Source organism: Babylonia areolata, chromosome 1 (genome assembly GCF_041734735.1).
Source record: "Babylonia areolata isolate BAREFJ2019XMU chromosome 1, ASM4173473v1, whole genome shotgun sequence".
Lineage (NCBI taxonomy): Eukaryota > Metazoa > Mollusca > Gastropoda > Neogastropoda > Buccinidae > Babylonia > Babylonia areolata.
The window spans coordinates 49,697,474-49,716,803 of NC_134876.1; the positions used below are offsets into that span (position 1 = coordinate 49,697,474).

Sequence of the window (19,330 nt, forward strand, 5' to 3'; positions counted from 1 at the left end):
AGTGTGGAAAAGACTGTTGTGTGTGCAAAATGAAGAGTGTGGAAAAGACTGTTTGTTTGTGTAATGAAGAGAGTGTTTGTGTGGTTTCTTTCAGGCAAGATTCACTGGGTGATAGATGCACAGGATAACATATGGTCCAACCATTTCATGGTCTTCTGGCTGGTGTGCCAGGCCATAAGTATCCCTGATGTGGACGAGGACGGCATTGATGACATTCTGGTCACTCATGGTGGAGATCCGCAGAAATTGGCAAAGGTCAGTTGTCTTTTTTTTTATCTTTTTCTTTCTTTTCCTTATTCTTATAAACTAGTAGTTAACAGCGGCAATGAAACAAAAAAACAAACAAAAACAAAACAAAATAATGTTATGTTTGAATGTTGCTTTTATGTGGATTGTGGATGTATCTATATCTCTGTGAGAGTGTATGTGTATGGGTGTGTGTGTCAGATAGAGATAGAGAGAGCACAAAACACAATCTCAAAGTTTTTGGGTCTGTTGAGGGGTATTTAAATCAATCTAGTGCTGCAATTTGTCTGTATAGTCTCTACCCCTTCCCTAAAAGATATAATAAAAAGGCACCTCTGAACTGTGTTCCAGTGGGCTGTTAAAAAAAAAAAAAATCATTTTGCTGCAAGTCTAAGTACAGGTTGTTGTTTTTTTATACTCTGTATTGTTCATCAGAGGCTTTGTGGCCCACATATGGGGATCACAGTAATGACAGCCACGTGACTTAAACACTGCAGGAGTCTTTCGTGACTTCACCTGTGTGGACACACTAGCTTCAAAATGGCAGTGTATTCACGAGACTCAGCAGTTGTTAAATAATGAGACAACAAAATGATGGTCTTTTAATCACAGTGTATTGACTGGTAATTGACATTTTCGCAATCAAGCAGCCCACACCTGAAAAGCCTAAAGAGAAATAGTGGCACTTAAGTTCTGCGCAGTTGAATTATTCATTTCATCTGAGCGGAGTTGCCAGTGGATACGTATTGCAGCACTGACCCTGTTTACATGTTTTGGTTGTGTTTCCCCTCATTGGCAGGATCACGACAGGGAATCAGGCAGGGTGATCTTTCTCTCGGGACGGTCAGGCCGACCCCTGGGACGTTACTTGGCACTGCCGGAGAACAGGGAGACCTACATGAGTCCCGTGTGGTACCAGACGGCAAACGGTTCAGAATACATCCTGCTGGGCAGTGGAGGAGAGACGATTCCTGGTGAGTAGGACATCATGGTCTCCTTTAGCTGCCATGTGGGACAGGTGGATGAGGGAGGGGGGTTGAATCAGCATGTGGAGGGTGAGGGATGAAAGTGAATGTATGTGTGTGTTGTGTAGTTGTGGTAGTCTTCAGTTTACATCTTTCCACTTTAAGCGTGTTTTGAGTATGTGTGTGTTGTGTAGTAGTATTACTGATAGTTTTCAATTCAATGTCCTTCCATTTTAAGTGTGTTGTGTGTGAGTGTGTGTGTGTGTGTAAGAGAGTGAGAGAGAAAGAACTTCACAGTGTGTCTAATCGTGACTACCTTTGCATTATATGCAAAACATTTGTGACATATGAAGGTGTGTGCTTTCTGGTTCCAGGCGATCTGTTTATAATCTCATTCCCAGACCTGCGTGACTACATCATGGGCAATAAACCTCCTCAACTTCGCACAATCTACAGGTGAATGAAAAAACAAATCAAAGATTTTTTTTTGTCCAAACAGACATTGCTCTTGTTTCTGTGTTAAAGCATTCAGTAGGCAAACATGGAGCAAAACTGTCCCTTGTGAAATTGGTACATTTTCTTTTTTGACTCACTTGTGTAAACAAAGTCAGTCTATGTTTTAACCCGGTGTTCGGTTGTCTGTGTGTGTGTGTGTGTGTGTGTGTGTGTTCGTTTGTCTGTGTGTCCGTGATAATCTTTAACATAGATATTTTCTCTGCAAATACTTTGTCAGTTGACACCAAATTAGGCATAAAAATAGGAAAAATTCAGTTCTTTCTAGTCATCTTGTTTAAATGGGCACAAAAAAATAAAAAAAAGAAGCCTAATTATATGCAAACTGCATTTACTGTTATATTTATATTTTTTGTATTCTCTAAACTTGGCACTTTGACCTCTTATTCTGACACAACAACAAGAGGAGTCATTATTATCATTTTTTGTTCAAACAGGAACTTCTTTTGCTAAGCATGGAATTTTTATTTATTTTGCAAACGTTTTGGTGCAGTTAGTAAGAAAGGGAAATTACTCTATAATTAATGCTAGGGGACTTAATTTATCACAAGTGAGTCTTGAAGGCCTTGCCTCTCTTTTCCTCTTGCGTTGGTCTGGTCATGAGGCATCCATGAGGTGTTGTGTCCTGCAAGGCTGATACCACTGTCACCAGCAGCTTTGGCCTGGCACAATGTAGTACAGTTTGATGTTGGTAGATGCACTGGAAGGGAAGGGAGGTGGTGGTGTGAATGAAGAATTTCATACCTCCTCAGCTGAGAATCATCAGGGAGACCCAAGAAATCACTGAAGAGGAAATGTAACTAAGAAAAACCCCAAACACTGGATTTTAATTGACCCCAATCTGCAATGTGTGTGTGTGTGTGCATTCAGCTTTGACTCATACATCCATAAACCCAATAATGTATCTGGTGTGTTGTTTAATGTCATTGGAAACCAAGCTGCTTCAATTTCCTTTTATTCAAATCCAAGATTGGAAAAACACTTGTGGGATAATGTTTTGCAAGGATATTGCATTCCTTTCCATGCCTTCCCATTTGGTGATGAGTACTGTGTCCATTTGCTCCTTGTGACCGTGTTGACCCCAGGTCAGAAGTTGCCAGTGAAAGCAGAAGCAGTCTCACAGAACAGTAGAACTGTTGAAGATCTTGAGGTGAGGCTGAAAGCTGGTGAAAAGCAAGTCTACAGAGTATCCAAGGTGACACGTTTGCTCCATTTCACACCATGACAGATGAGGGATTCAGTTTCCATTCTCAAATTTATTGATCAAGTTATATATTAGTTGATTGGTTTATGCAAATAGGTTCAGCTTTTCATTGTATTTGAGGACATTTATATATCCATGCTAAGCACTCCTGCATACTGTTCCAGTTTGTCTTCTGCAATGACTGTGCCATTTATGCCAAATCTGTTACACAGAACAGGGGGCTACCTGTGATGAATGACATCCTTGCTTGCGTGTGTATTCATGTATCCTTGTGTGCATACAGTCACATCCATGTATTAGTAATTGTATGGGAGAGTGAGAGAGAGAGCGCGTGTGTGTACACAACATGCCCCAGATACACCAGTATGCTGCATGGACAAGCAGAGTCAGTAACTGCCCCAAGTTGGTGATGACAGGGGCAAAAAGAAAGGGGTGATGATCTCCCCGGTCCTGGTGGACCTGACTGGTGACGGGAACCTGGACATCCTGATGAATGCCTTTGAAGGGGTCGTGGCTCTGTACGATGGGGAAACCCTGCGGGAAGTGTGGAGACGACAGGTGACCAGCCAGTACAACCCTGACATGGAGAGCTACAGGTTTGGGATGACTGTTTCTACTGTGTCTCTTTCTTCTTTTCCTCCTTCTAACCCAGTTTCCAACCATAGGGGGCACCACAGATAGCCTGGCAACCAATTTTCTCTATTTCTTCCTGTTCCTTGTCTCTCTCAGGGTGTCACCCAGTCTATCCTCACAGTTGTGGATTTTGAAAATCATGTTAACAGCTTTTGGTAAATTCTGGTGGTGATAGTTTGTTTTTTGTTTTTTTAGTTTTTCATCTGTTGTTTTTTGTTTTCTTTCTTTAAAAGACCTCAGCTACAACTGAGTACAAGTGCTGATACCAGAATTTACTCTTTCTGGAGAAAAAAAGAACTAAATGAAAGACACCTTGAAATACAAATATATATTTACAGCCTGACAGGAAATGAGAAGGAAGACAGATGGAAAGGAAGGTGTTGACCCATTTGATACATGCCTAAATGTCGGGACTCAAAAAAAAGGTCCTTCACAGAAAAGCCAATGCTCATAGAAGAGATGAACATTTTGGGTGCATTCCATGAAGAAGATCCATGTAAAAACATTGCAGTACAATACTGTTGAATATAGTGCACTACAATCCAAGGCAACATTTCATCACAGTGTAATTCAGCACTTTGGAGCACCACTGAATAGAGCAGAATAGTAATTAAACAGGAGTTTATAGTGTGATTCTGAAATGTGTAGAGAAAGGGGTTTCACAGAACAGTCATTAATTATCTTTCTCTCTTTTTCCCTCTCAAATGCACATGCACACACAGACACACAGACACACACACATATGATGTGATTTTCACTGACACTCAAATGCCTTCTGTTGAATGACAGTGTTCCAGCACTGGGCCGGTTTGATGATGATGACGTACTGGACTTCATGATGATGTGGGGAAAAGGGAGATGGTCGGTTTATGACCATGCCATTGTGAGTCATATCTCTCCTGTCCCTGTCAGTTCATATCCATCCTTTACCATGCTAGTTCATGTGTGCATGTCTCAAAGACAAGATGTTACATTTTGTCAGCTGTATTCCTAAAATGTTTTTGTTTTGTTTTTTAATAAATCTGCCATTGTCATCTTCAAGAAAACCTTCAGAAAGTTTGAAAACTTGATTGATGATACAATGAAACAACATGATCTGATTTTTCTCCATTCTTATCTCATGCACTAAACACCTCACCATCACCCATCTCCTGTAAATCTACCCCCCACCCCCTCACTCATCCACCAAACTCACACCAACTTCTGTACCCAAATTTTACTTTGAAAAAAAAAAAAGAATGAATGTAAATTATATGAGGACTTTGAACTGCTGTTTTTGAGGAATGTTCTGTGATGCAGAACTACCACTTGTACCTTTTTTCGTCCACATTTTCTGTTTCTTTTTCTGCATGTTTGTACTGTTGCCTGTCTGCCAATGAAATGTGGTTTGGCAACTGACTTTAGTAAGGAACAGCCACTATTTGTTAAGGGTACGTTGATGTGTATTGAGTACACAAGTGTCTGTATCATCTTCTTCTTCGTTCATGGGCTGCAACTCCCACGTTCACTCGTAGGTGCATGAGTGGGCTTTTACGTGTATGACTGTTTTTACCCCACCATGTAGGCAGCCATACACCGCTTTTAGGGGTTCCTCATTTGAAAGACTTGCGTTTGGACCCTAATTTTTTGGTTCTTGGAACTGAGTTTGCCAGTCGTATCATTCAGCCAGGCTACACGTTTTGTTGCTAATTCTATATATTTGCGTTATATGTGTTTCATGTGAGGCAAGCGTAGTGTCTCTCTTCATCACATATGCATGTACTCATGCAAACACACTCTTACACTGACACATGCACAAACACACACACACACTTACAGACATACATACACATGTGCAAAGACACAGATATATGTATGTATGCACACACACACAGAGACACACATACAGACATTTGCGCACACACACTTTTATGCACACGCACCCCCACTTTTACGCACATGCACCCCCCCCCCCCCCCCCCCCCAAAAAAAAAAAAACCCATTCCCCACTGCCACCCCTCCAAACACACACACATTCACATACACACGCACACACTCTCTCTCTCTGTCTCTCATTCTCTCTCTCTTTTCTTTTGGTAACTCTTTTATTCTTCTTTCAGTATGTTTATACAAATCTTTCTATGCCCCAGGGTTGGGTGAAAAAAAACATGTTGATGCTTATCAAATTTCCTGCTTAAATATAATGTCATTTCATTTTGTTTCGTTTAATTTCTCTTTCTCACACTCACACCCCCACACACACCCATACCTGCACACCCACACATTCACACACACCCACTCACACCCACACACCCATCCACACCCACACTTCCCCCCTCCACACCCACCCCCCCAACCCCTCCCTCCCGCTCCCCCCCACTCATCCCCCTCACCCCCCTCTCTCCACACACACAAAACGACACACGCACTGCCCTCCTTCAGCAGTTTCCATTCCTGTCCATACAGGTCAGCGTAATGAGTGGCAGGGACGGGGGCGTACTGTGGGAGAGACAGTGTCAGATGGTTGCCTGGGATTCGCCCCTCACCCTGCACACCATGGGCCCTCACGACCTGTTCATCGTCAGGGTAGTAGCTCTGCCACGGGCAGACTCCACCACCTCCTCTGCTGGTCCCACCACCCACGGAACACGACATGTAATAATAACTGGAAATTGCTGTGGTTATGAAAATGGGCGATGGAAGTCAGTTGTGACATTTCATTAATCATGCTTGTTCACTTTGTCAGTTCACCCAGTGTGGTGTGTGTGTGTGAGAGAGAGAGAGAGAGAGAGAGAATAAAACTGGTAAATTTGTACTATGATCAACAAAACAAAAGAAACAAATTATAACAGTGAGCTGAAAGTAGGATTCAAGACATGAGTATTCATGGTTTCTGTGAGTACACACCCATGGCAAGACAGACACTGGTAGGCTTTATCTCCCTTCATTAAAAAAAAAACAATACAAAAACCAGTATCATTGCACTGGAATAAGAACTAGGAAATGAGACATGAGTACCTTGTTTCATAATCTCTTAGAGTACACACTCGGGTCACAAGGGGATGAAATGGGTTGACTGGCTCAAAGTGATTATTATCAGGCATTGCTGAACACCACCAAAGATAATCAACAGCAGTACACAGTCTTCTGTGGTTTGCGGCCATGTGATGAAACTGGGTCTTTGAGAGAATAAACCTGAGTAGAGTTGTGGGTGGTGTTGTTTTTGTTTTGAGGGGGCTGGGGGTGGGAGGGAGGTATGTCGTGATGGTGATGCCACTCAAAGGATGCAGATGAGACAGCAAAAAAAGAAAAAGAAAAAAAAGAACACATCTTAAAATTAGCAAACGAGAGGGTATAAAAAAAGAAAAAAGAAAAAAGCATGTCTGACCACAAGAAGCTGTTGTTGCTGTTTCAGAGAAATAAGTTTTCAAGTTGGGAGGTTGAAACACACACACACACACACACACACACACACACACACACACCACGCACGCACTCATACATGCACACGCGCACGTGTATATGCACACACACACACATCCACATATGCACACAGATGCACATCACTCAATTCTACACAATTACATGAATGACTGAGTAAATGCTTAGAAAAAGACATTGTCAGAGTTGCACTGCAGTAATGGATTTTCTTGTTTGCAAGGAGAATGGTCTCAGTTGTGTTTCTGTCTGCAGAAACGCCATGGTGCGTCCCATGCAAGTGAAGTGTTCAAGCCCAACGATTCTTCTCTGGAAGGTTTCCAGGAAGCATGTATGTCTGACAGATTTTTAATTTTACATTTGTATTATTTTTGTTAAACAGATGTTTGCCTTCGTAATGTGTTAATGGTGTCCCCAAACATCTTTTTGGTTCTTATTTTGTGTTAATATTGTCTTAACACAGCTTTGAATACCACTTTGTTTATGCTAATGGTGTGCTGATGATAGACATGAAGCCTTCACAGTGAAAATGAAGAGCACTAATGTGACAGAAAAAGTTTATTAATTTTCATAAATGTGAACATTGCCACATGAGACAGCCATTATTCAAGGTGACGTTGGAAATGCTTCCACAATTTTGCTGTGAGTTTCCCTGAAGCCAGCATACTGAAGTGCATTTAGTTTGATTATCAGTAACCTGTGTAAACATGGAAGTAAACACTAAGTGGTAATCATTTTAAAAGATTTGATTTACCACTTGCCTTAGAACCCATTCTAACCGTTTTGATGTGGTTTTGATTCATGACTGTTGGTTTCTAGCATGAACTGATTTCCATTATACTGTTCTTTATTTTGCATTTGCATACATTGTGCTAGAAAGTACACCAGCAAGACTGATGTGACCTGACTTTGTAAGATACATTTCATATTTGCCAAAAAGAGATCACTTGATATATATTTACCAGTGTGTAAAACATTAACTGCAAACAGATGTCAATTAGTACACATTTTTTTTCTTCTAATATTGAGGCTGCCCGTGATTTCATTTTATTAGAATAATAAAATCATTACTACCTGCTTTGTGTTCATATCGCATCTTAAAAATCTTGTTTCATCATATATGTTGAAAACCCCCCCAAGACTGATTCTGTTCACTGTTTGTGTATCTTGTGTTAATTGCAATCTCTGATTCTGTTCCTGGCCAGGTGATCACTCACAACGAGTGTATTTCAAGAAACACAAATCCTGTTCCGTGGACCTGAGTCAGTGGAAACAGGAGGTGCTTGTGATGGACAAACCAACCTGTGATTCACCTCAGCCTATTCACACTGTTTTTCCCAAGCCATTCCACTACAGTAAGTGTTGCACAGTTGATACTGATTCTGAACAGATCATTGGTTATCAAACTATGTGTTGTATAGTTGATACTGAGTCTGAACAGAACATTGGTTATCAAACTATGTGTTGTATAGTTGATACTGAGTCTGGACAGAACACTGGTTGTCAAACTATGTGTTGGATAGTTAATGAGTCTGAACAGAACATTGGTTATCAAACTATGTGTTGTATAGATGATAATGAGTCTGAACAGAACATTCAATTTGGTTATCTACTATGTGTTGTATAGATGATAATGAGTCTAAACAGAACATTGGTTATCAAACTATGTGTTGTATAGTTGATACTGAGTCTGAACAGAACATTGGTTATCAAACTATGTTTGGACAATTGATACGAATTCTATTAACAACAACAAAAAAACAAAACAAAAAAACGTTAGTTACTGAATTATGTGTTGTATTGATTATAATGATTCTGTACAAAACATTGGTTACTGGACAAATCAGTGTCAACAGTTTTGAAGCAAACAGTTTAGTTTCTTTAAAGGAAAAGGAACTTTGTGTTGATACATGTGTATGCTTGTATAAAAGGTTTGGTGGTAGATTGGTTAGAATGTTGGATGTTTAGTTTGAGGGTCCTGACAGCACCTGGTAGGTTAAAAGTGGAGATTTTGCCATGTCAGTAGATGTGCAGACCTGCTTGTACCTGAATCCTGGCTTATTTTCTTCCTGATTTTTGCTAAATAATTCTTTCACCTTGCAGTGTATTTGACTGTTCAGTATTCTGATGACAGCTTTACCTGTGAAAGAGCCTGGCCGACACTGTCATCAGTTGAACCCCATCAACAGAAGCTTGGCAGATGTATGTGTTGTGTCAGACATTGAAGGAATAACTGGTGAGTCTCAAAAATCTTTTTTGTTTTGAACAAGTTTAAGATTTTCTTATGTGCTTGTTAATTTAGTCCTGCCATCAATTATCCTAACTTTTCTGTTGTTGAAATGGGTGTTTGGAAATAATCTTTCCACATTACATCATACACATGAGAATTGCTTGCTAAGTTTAACTAGTATTCTTTCTTGGGAATCCGTATTCTTTTATGATTATTTACTGTTATTTTAAGGTGTCATGGCAGAATCTGAACTTCTGGTATGGTATGTTTTTGTCAGTCATTAGGATTGGAGGTCCCATTTTGGCATGGTGTTGTGTCCATGGGGAAATGCTCTTCATTCCAAGTTTCTTCACTCTGCCCACATGTGAATGGGTACCTAATTGAGGAAGGTTAAAGTAGTGGAATGAGGGGATTGGACCTATACCTTCCAATGTGTAGCCGTAGACACAGTGGATATGAATTCACAGCCCCATTAGTATTAGTCTGTAAGAGGCAATGGACCTTTAACCAATGATATTCAGAAATTTGGTTTTAGACATTGGGGTTTCAGTGGCCTTTATCCAATAAACGCAATCAGTTTCATTATAACAGTTGTATTTTTACTTCTCACTGAAACTATTTCAAGCCATGACTTGAGCACATGTCCAACTGTTTTGGCTTCGACTTGCCAAAAATGCAGCTGAAGAATGGGACGCAACTGTGGCTTGTATCTGAAGTGCAGGGCTGGCCGCGGTGACCTCCCTTAGCCCACATGCCGAGCCAAGAGACAAGACCACTTTGTCAGTGCATGTCTGCAAAAAAAATGAATTTGTGAAATACATAAGATGTCACCTTAGATACCTGAATTATGTTGTCGAATCATAATAAATATGGACACTCATAAAGAAGAATCATAAATAAATGTCATCTGCATTTTTTTTTTTTTTTATACTTTGAATAGCTGTTTTTTAAGTTTTAAAAGGGTTAAAAGAAACAGAGCTGAAAAGACTTCAGCAAATGAGCTTTGTGTGTTTTTACACTGAATCCATCCAGTTTTGTAAAAAAAAACAGAAACCAAAGGCTTTGGTGGGTCAGCTATTTGATTGGAGTTTGGATCAGCTTGTTATGAGAAACCCAAACCATATGCCAGGAAAATACTGGTCAGTGTAGGAAAAAAGTTAGTGTCAAACAATTGTTTTGAGTTAGATATGCTAAATAAAAAATAAGATGTTCTTCATTACCAAAAAAAAAAAAAAAAGCGTATGCATGCTTACGTGTGAGTGCATTTTATTTCAGCTTCTCTTCTCATTGGTTTGTGTGCCATGCTTTGATCCTTCCTGTCATAGTTTTCTATCTCAAGTTTGTGTACCTGTTTTGACCAGGAGCTGTAGCAGATGTGGATGGGGATGGAGAACTAGAATTCCTCCTGTCAGAGGTGTCAGTGACCACATTGGTCGAGGAAAACTATCGTGTCGACAGAGATCGCAGTGATCTTTACATCTCCCGCATATCCTTGGCTGCTGTGTTGAAGGGGAAGGCAGAACTGTTGCCTGCGAAGGAACAGCCTTGGAGACAGTTCATGGGGTCTTCAAGGGACAATGTGTACAGACCACCAAAGAGAAACCAGCGCAAGAGGCAGTGAGGCCAAGAATGATTTCAGAAGGAATTGCGGTGGTATGAGAGACTTAACTGTGTCAGTTGAAAAGGAGTATTGAGACGTTCAAAGTATTGATGTGTATTATTTTGCATTGCTGTTTTTGGTTTTTAATGTGTGTGTTTGAGAGTGTCAGTGTGTGTGTGTGTGTACATGTATGTGCGTGTGTGCATAACAAAAAGAAGCAGAAGGCCTGGTCCAAAGTAACGAAGAGAAGCAGTAGTACTTGTGCAAGGATGATATATTCTCAGAGCAACGTTCTGACACCCTTCCTCTCCCTGGTCATTTTCTGTTTTGCCTTTGTTCCTGTCTCCTATCCACCTGTCACAGTTCAGTCTTCATGATAGTCAGTCATTTCTGACAATGATCATCAGAGGAGACAGCTGTTTTCCCAATTGGGCTAGAATTTGATTACAGTTGATAGTGTCTTGCCCAAGTTAAATGCCCAATCTCTCAGCCAAGAGGGCTTTAGGACAGTCACTGTTGGACTGGTCCCTGAAGGCTAACTAGTCCCCAAGACTGCAGCACTAAGTGCCATTGTAATCTTGCCCCCTAGTATGTTTCATTTACAGAGACTAAGCTGTAAATGAATTCCAATTGCAATGGATTGATCACACAGCTCTCACTTAGCTGTTGGCCCAGCTGTGAGCTTATTTCAATCTCTGATATAAGCTGAGTACACTCTGCTGTAATCACAAAAGACTTGCAGTGCAGTGTGCAGGATTGTCAACATGACCAAGCATTGTTTTTGAAGAATTAGGCACCAGTAGATTTTGATAGAAGAATTTTCTCTCTGTTCTTAAAAACGACAAACATTGATATGTCAGTTGGCTTGTATTGGAAAGAAGTGTCAGTTGCTTTTCTTTTTTGTCCTCCCCTCTCTTCCACCACCATTTTTGACTCACTTGTGTAAACAAAGTGAGTCTATGTTTTAACCCGGTGTTCGGTTGTCTGTGTGTGTGTGTGTGTCTGTGTGTCCGTGGTAAACTTTAACATTGACATTTTCTCTGCAACTATTTTGTCAGTTAACACCATATTAGGCATAAAAATAGGAAAAATTCAGTTCCTTCCAGTCATCTTGTTTAAAACAATATTGCACCTCTGGGATGGGCACCAAAAAAAAATGAAGCCTAATTATATGCAAACTGCATTTTCTGTTATATTTATATTTTTTGTATTCTCTAAACTTGGCACTTTGATCTGATATTCTGACCCAACAACAAGAGCAGTCATTATTATCATTTTTTGTTCAAACAGGAACTTCTTTTGCTAAGCATGGAAGTTTTATTTATTTTGCAAACATTTTGGTGCAGATAGTAAAAAAGGGAAATTACTCTGTAGTTAATGCAAGGGGACTTAATTTGCTTTGAACTGATCTTTCTCATCTTAAACGTTACATTTTGAAATTATACTCAATACATAAAAAGCTTGGATTTTTTTTTTAAGTGTATCACAAGTGAGTCTTGAAGGCCTTGCCTCTCTTGGTTTTTTTTGTTGTTTGTTTGTTGTTGTTTTTTGTTTGTTTGGGGGTTTTTTTGTTTTTTGTTTTTTTGTCTTTTCCCTCTCCCTTTTTTACCCGCTCTTTTTCTTATAATGTTATTTTCTGTTTCTGTTTGACTCACCATTCTGATACAAGTACTGAAAAACAGAACTGTAAATAGAATATAAATATTGTAGATGTGTGACTGATGTATTGCATTGTAATCAGAACTATTATCACTATGAGTAGCATCAGAGAAATGGAAACAGGTGGAAATAAACATATAATATTCCGTACATCGTTTCTTTATTCTATAAAATTTTACCTGATTGGATTAATAAGTGTAGAAGTTTAAGATTAGTTGACTACAAGACAAGTTATGTAGTTTCTGTCTACAAGGTCATTCATTCATTGTTTTTATCAGTGGGTGGGATTTAAGAAAGGTAGGAAGGATGATTTGCTGTTATACTTTTTATGTCCATGGGTTATAGCTATTGTACAGTGTACAGGGCAGACCTGTGGGAAAGGTGTCTTGAGAGAGAAACTGACTGACACTTTCATTGCAAATACAAATGCATTTCATAATTTAAAAAAACTCTAACACTATAATTAGGTTAAACAGACAACATAGCATGTGGGAGATATATATATAATCCAAAAGTCTGCAGTTGACAGAAAGCAAGCAAAGCTGTCCCAGTTGAGTGTGTATTGTTATCTGCAGACTTTTGGATTTGACCCCTTGAGTAGGTAGGTCCGGCCAAATTTTCAAATTCAATGCAGAAGCCTCATATTTGCAAGAATGAAGGAATGCAATAAAGGAAGATGCCACACCAAATTTAAAATTGATATCTCAAACAGTTTTTTAGATACAGAGTTTTGAATTTTCAAAAAATTCTGCGATTTTAGCCAATCTCACAAATGGCATTGTTTTTAACTCAATTAGAATTGCCACTAATGCATTCTCATAGTCAAAACTCTTCATATATGATCTATATAGTACGCAGAAGACCTCATATGTTTTTAGTTGGTTGTTAGTGTTATTGGCTGAATGCCAGTGTCATAAATTTTGAGGAAAATGCTTATTTTCTGCATGTCCGATCCTGCAGTTTTGATGGTAGCGTTACTAAAATGACTGAAACTCAAAAACTATTGCATCTACATAAACATTTAAGATATTTTTAGGTTCAGGAAAGACTGCAGACTTACAAGACAGCAAATGTTAACAATAAATCTTGATAAATGACAGCTTTTGGTAAGATTATATGAAAAAAAAAAGATTTATTCAAGATGATCGGGGATAATGTGCTCCATTATGCTAAAAAATTATTCTCCCTTTAGATATTGTTCAGGAATGTGTGTGTGTGTGCACGTATACATCACTTTATGTAATTGTTTTCTTGTTTATACAACATTATTAACATTTAATCAGCACAGCTGATCGTTGTCCCACTATGGTGTCAGAGGCTCCATATATTGTTGGATCCAGAACTTCCTTACAAATCGCACCATAAAGGTTGTCTTGGATGGCGAGGACACCAGGAATCATGAGAAGCTGCAGTTAACTCTGGTGTCCTGCAGGGTAGGGTGCTTGGTCAGCCAGGCAAAATGATAGAGCATTAAAGGTTCTAGAAATAAAAACAGAACAGTCTGAACTCTCAATCTTCGTAAGAACAGCTGTAGACTGGAACAACTTAAGCAACGACCACCTGTTGGCAATGGTGCAGGACCACTGTCACAGTGACAGCATGTGAGCTATGTAAAAAGGTCCAGTAACCATCATTATTACAGAGGTGTCCTGGGTAAGGTCAATGACTGATGAAAATCTTAGGACTACCTATGATGAAACAGATAATTTACTGAACATTTCATCAGGAAGTATCAATATCATTTTCCATGATCACCTTGTCGTTGGGAACCACATTGTACACATGGGGTCCCTCACAATTTGTCTGATGAACAAAAGAAGATAAAGGTTTATTTGAGCACAGGCATCCTTAGAGAAATGACGGAGAAAGACCAGATAACGTTTGTGACATTGTAATTAGAGACTTTGACGCAGGTATTTGAGTGTAATCCCGAAACAGATGAAGCAACAGCCAGCAGTCTTTAGAGTTTCCCAGTTGAGAATTTGCGTGTCAAATTAAGAAGATCCAGAATAGCAGACAAACAAAAGGTTGTTTATTTCTTTTCAAAACCCTACCACGTAGCTGCCATACCAATTCAGGATGGAAAGACAATGACCTCAGACTGGTATGTCAGCCACTGCCTACCTATAATATTTTGAGGCATGGTGCAGTCAGTGTCATCATGTGGAAACCCGGTGGTTTTTGAAGAGTGGGAAAAGGTGTGAAAGCTGAGGGGGGATACATCGATATGCTAGAATGGACATTTTATGTTTCAAGTGCGCCCACGTGAGTGCATTCAGATGCTTACCGAGCATCCATCCTGTGAAACTAGTTGTCAAGGAAGATATTCCACTGATAAAACTTGGTGAATTCATAGATCAGATTTCCATCACACATTATGTAGTGTCTGGAATAGAGTGGCCAACTTACTTCAGTGGAACCATGTAATGACTATTTGCTTTTAAAAATTTCATCTGGTATTAGTTATATGACAAGCTATATGATAGAAATTGTTTAATATCATGTTAACAATGAATAGAAATTAAACAAATTGAAAAAGTGGTCACATGCACTATCCATACAAAATATATACTCACATTGTCTCACATGCATGCATCCATAGTCAGAAAACTTTTGATTCAGTAAGAAGTGTATGTATGGGTGGATTTGATATGTGCAAACAGTGTTATGTGTCTGTGTGTGTGAAGCCATGGAAATTAATGATAGCTTCGTCTTTCTCCAATTTTGTTATGTAGCATGTACCTTACTGTCCACAGTTGGCATCAGGTCTCTCTTGACACATAATTGATTTTACCAAAATACTCGCACAACACATTCTGAGTTTGTCATATACATCCAAGCACATATGAATGCATGCATGTACAGTCAGAAGCATGCACATGTGAGAGGACAATAATTTATTGGCCTCTCATATGCAGCAGGAATGCCCGTTTTTGACTGTACTGAACTGAGAGGAAGGGATATGTTATCTCCCTTTGACCACATAGCTTATTTCTGTGAGCTATCAGGGACCCAAGTTGACTAATATCTTGGAATGTCTAGAACTAATTAATGAGGAGTTGTAAGCATTCTTTGTTGATTTTCCTGCCATTAGAAATGTAGGAATATCGTTATTCTTGTATACCACCCTAACTTCGCCTAGTTGGTAAGAATTTTTTATATGTTTTTGCTTTGGGTTTGAGTTTCAGGAAATTTTATGTTTATTATTTTATGAACAATAGTATTGTTGGGACTGAATCTGAGGGTACTACAGTGTGTTGAGGAAAGATTAAAATGGTACCTTGGGTATTTTCTAAGAGCTCTGTGTCATTTTGGCTCCGACCACTGGAGAGACAACATCACAGAGCAAGCAGATGCTTTGTGTTCGGGAAGAGACTTGGGGAATGTGAGATTTTTCCATGATAAAAATCAGTTTTGGTTGTCTGCAGGAAAACAAACAAGTTACAAACCACTTGTTTGGATGAAGATTGAATGGTGATTTTTCTTGTTAAGAAAATCATTTTTATGGCATACTATTCAGAAGAAAGTCTGACTGGAAAATTTGCCTGCCAGGGTATTACTTAAGAGTGCTGTTCATTTTTATTCTTTATGCTGTTATATTAAATGCCTTTTGCTTGCAAAAGTCTCATACAGACTTTTATGGAGAATGATTTTGTTGTTTTTCTTGAGACAAAATTATTATGGAAGAACAACGCTATTTATAAAAGATTGTTAAACGTTCATTTTGTTATGAACGGTTTCTAGTCAGTGATATAACAGATTCATTTCAAGAGAAGACACTTTCGTTTACACGTAATTATTTTTTTGCTGTTGACCACTTCTTGCAACTCAAAAGAACTGATTGTTTATATGCTGGTATGTATCCATAAAATTTTCAGTATAGCGACCACTGAGATATATATACAACTAAAAATATGTCCATGATAGCAACACATGCCAGGCCTAGGTTTCATGTGTCAAGGTTACCGGTATAAACACAGTTCTGTAGCATGAAGCGGACATTTAGAACAAGAAAAATATACGCATTCTTTTGTTGTAAAAATGCTGAGAGATGCTGAATGTTCAATTTTTTTGTGTACTGTTAAACTGTATTATTTGCTGTAGTTGTAAGCCAGGAATGAGACTTTTTGCTAGATGGAATTGTTAAACTCCTAAAGAACATAAACCCCTCCAAGGCCTGCGGCCCAGACGGAATCCCATCTAGTGTCCTGGAAACTTGCGCGGACACCATTGCCCCGTCACTCACTATTATATTCAAACAGTCGATAACCACTGGAGTCCTCCCCATAGACTGGCTGTCAGCAAACATTTCAAGTGTCTTCGAGAAAGGCGACAGGAATAGAGCAGAAAACTACCTACCAGTGTCCTTGACCTCGGTAGCGTGCAAACTGCTAGAACACATTATCAGCTGCCACCTCCATTGACACCTGGCAAAAATACAATATACTGACAGACAGAAACCACGGGTTTAGGAGAGGCTACTCGTGTGAAACCCAGTTGCTCACCCCCATGCATGATCTCTTCAAATCGCATGATGCAAACATCCAGACAGACGTGCTAATCCTGGATTTCAGTAAGGCTTTCGACACTGTACCACACGACAGACTGCTACACAAGCTGAATCACTACGGGATCGGAGGACCCATCCATACATGGTTCTAGAACTTCCTGACCCGGTGTAAAATGAGAGTGATCCAGGAAGGAGAGCAATCTGAGGAAACAGAGGTGATATCAGGTGTTCCCCAAGGTACAGTACTGGGTCCTTTACTCTTCCTCTGTTACATAAACAACCTGCCACAATCCACAAAATCAACAGTATGCCTTCCTACAGATGACTGCCTCCTGTACCGAGAAATCCACTCCTTCCAAGACCATATCACCCTACAGAAAGACCTGGATAGTCTGGAAGTATGGGCGAAAGACTGGGGAATGTGATTTAATGCACAGAAATGCTACATTCTGTCCAGCAAAGGAAAATCTCCATAAATTTACAAACTAAATGGAGTTGTACTACAAGTTCAACAAAATCCATATCTGGGAGTACAGATCTCAAATGACATCTGCAAAAGAGCCAACTGCTCACTCAGCTTTCTCAGATGTAACCAGAGGAACTGCCCTCCAAAAAGCTGCCGATTGGCATATATTTCACTTGTCCGTTCAACGCTGGAATTTACCACCTTTATAAGATCATTGTAAAACCATATGATGTACAACAATGTTTAGGATTGTTGACAATCAAATACCGGCCTTACCACCAGGAAAGTTCTTGACACCTGCAAGCAAGACCAGCAGAAGATCCAAGCTTACATCTTATAAAGACCATGATATAGACAATATAGTAGAAAGAAGAACTTTCAACAACAGCAAGGGCTATGTCATTCCATTCTGCAGGACAGACCAGCTAAAGAATTCATTCTTTGTGAATGGAATCAGCTGGAGGAAGGAGTTGTGAGAGCAGGGGCGACCGCAGCATTCAAAGCGGCCATCAAAAGACCCCTGCCAGCTACTGTTTCCCATCAATAACAGTAGCAGTTGTTGTTTTTTTGTTGTTGTTGTTGTTGTTTTGCATGTGCTCTCCCAAGTTCCGTTGCGATGATGGCCCTATTGGCCTCTGTGACGTACAGATCCTGATACTGATCCTGGTGTTGCTGACGAAGATTCTGAGTGTGTGTGTCTGTGAGAGAAAGAAAGAGAGCATTGTACTAAGCTGAGGTTGGAGTACTGTTCCTTTGTATAGCAGGTTTCCGATGGCTTGGATGTTCCCTAATGTCCAGTCATTTTGAGATATGGACTAGTGTTTTTAGGTGCTGATGATTGTAAACTTGTTTTCGGTTACTTAGGTTCACCGGCTGAATGTGTGTGTGAGGCTGACAGGCAGCGGGCACAAGCGCCTGTGGGAACATCTTAGTCCTGAGGTGTGTGTTGGTATCTTTGTGTGTGTTTGTTTATTGCTGTTGTTTTAAGGACTCATTATGGGGTTGTGTTCACAAGGCCCCATACATTGAATATTATTTTCGTTATTTTAGGAAAACATATAGCTACCAACCCCTTGCTAATTAAGAAAACATCTTGATTATGATTTCATTCTTATGTGTAGATATATTTGTGTGTGGAAGAACTTCACAGAATTGCATGATTTTATCTGTGGAGAAATTCCACTGGTTGCTGGTTCATTTTCTGCGAGTTCCTTCAAACTGCAGGTAATTCCTTTTTTTATGCATTCTGTAATACATTATGTTTTAATGATAAATCTGTAATTTTGTGTAACCATTACTAACTTGCCATGGTCATGTGGACATGGCAGATGTTGTTTTGCTTCATTGACATTATTTCACCATGATCATGTGGACATGGTTGATGCTGTTTCTTGTTGTTGTTTTTTTTATTATTGTTTTACCGTGATCATGTGGACATGGTAATATTTGTTTAATCACCATTAATTTGTCATGATCATGTGGACATGATAGATGTTGTTCATGATATTATAATGTTTTGCTATGATCATGCAGACATGGTAATAAATTCTGTTGTTTAATCACCATTAATTTTCAACAGAAGGTAATCAGCTGTTCAACTGCCACCTTGAGTTCAACCGCCTGAAGTGTGTGTGTGTGTGTGTGTGTGTGTGACTCGTACAACACAGAAGCAGAAAAGTGCAGCCAACCCAGGTGTGATTATTTCCTGAAACAAAATATATAAGTAGAATTACCGATTGAACTGTAATCCTTTCATAACTGGATGAAAAACAACATTTCAATCATCTCGAGTATGTAAAAATTCCTTTCAGAAATTGATGGTACAGGCGCTTAACATCTAACAATGGAATCATGCAGCTATGCTGTGTTTGCCTACATCAGTCATGA

General features: G+C 39.4%; 1 protein-coding gene across 3 annotated transcripts in view; it reads left to right on the top strand.

The window, feature by feature from the left end:
• The window catches only part of LOC143283703 (protein FAM234B-like), a 35,929-nt gene extending 16,874 nt beyond the window's left edge, over positions 1 to 19,055 (top strand). For all 3 annotated transcript variants that reach the window (XM_076589970.1, XM_076589961.1, XM_076589954.1), the window contains exons 5-14: positions 95 to 255; positions 1,046 to 1,220; positions 1,586 to 1,667; positions 3,345 to 3,524; positions 4,351 to 4,444; positions 6,007 to 6,195; positions 7,234 to 7,309; positions 8,184 to 8,333; positions 9,113 to 9,214; positions 10,570 to 19,055. In XM_076589970.1, the coding sequence (XP_076446085.1) occupies positions 95 to 255; positions 1,046 to 1,220; positions 1,586 to 1,667; positions 3,345 to 3,524; positions 4,351 to 4,444; positions 6,007 to 6,195; positions 7,234 to 7,309; positions 8,184 to 8,333; positions 9,113 to 9,214; positions 10,570 to 10,829 (1,469 nt within the window). In that variant the 3' untranslated portion in view covers positions 10,830 to 19,055. The remainder of the gene's footprint in view (positions 1 to 94; positions 256 to 1,045; positions 1,221 to 1,585; positions 1,668 to 3,344; positions 3,525 to 4,350; positions 4,445 to 6,006; positions 6,196 to 7,233; positions 7,310 to 8,183; positions 8,334 to 9,112; positions 9,215 to 10,569) is intronic.
• Positions 19,056 to 19,330: the final 275 nt, after the last annotated feature.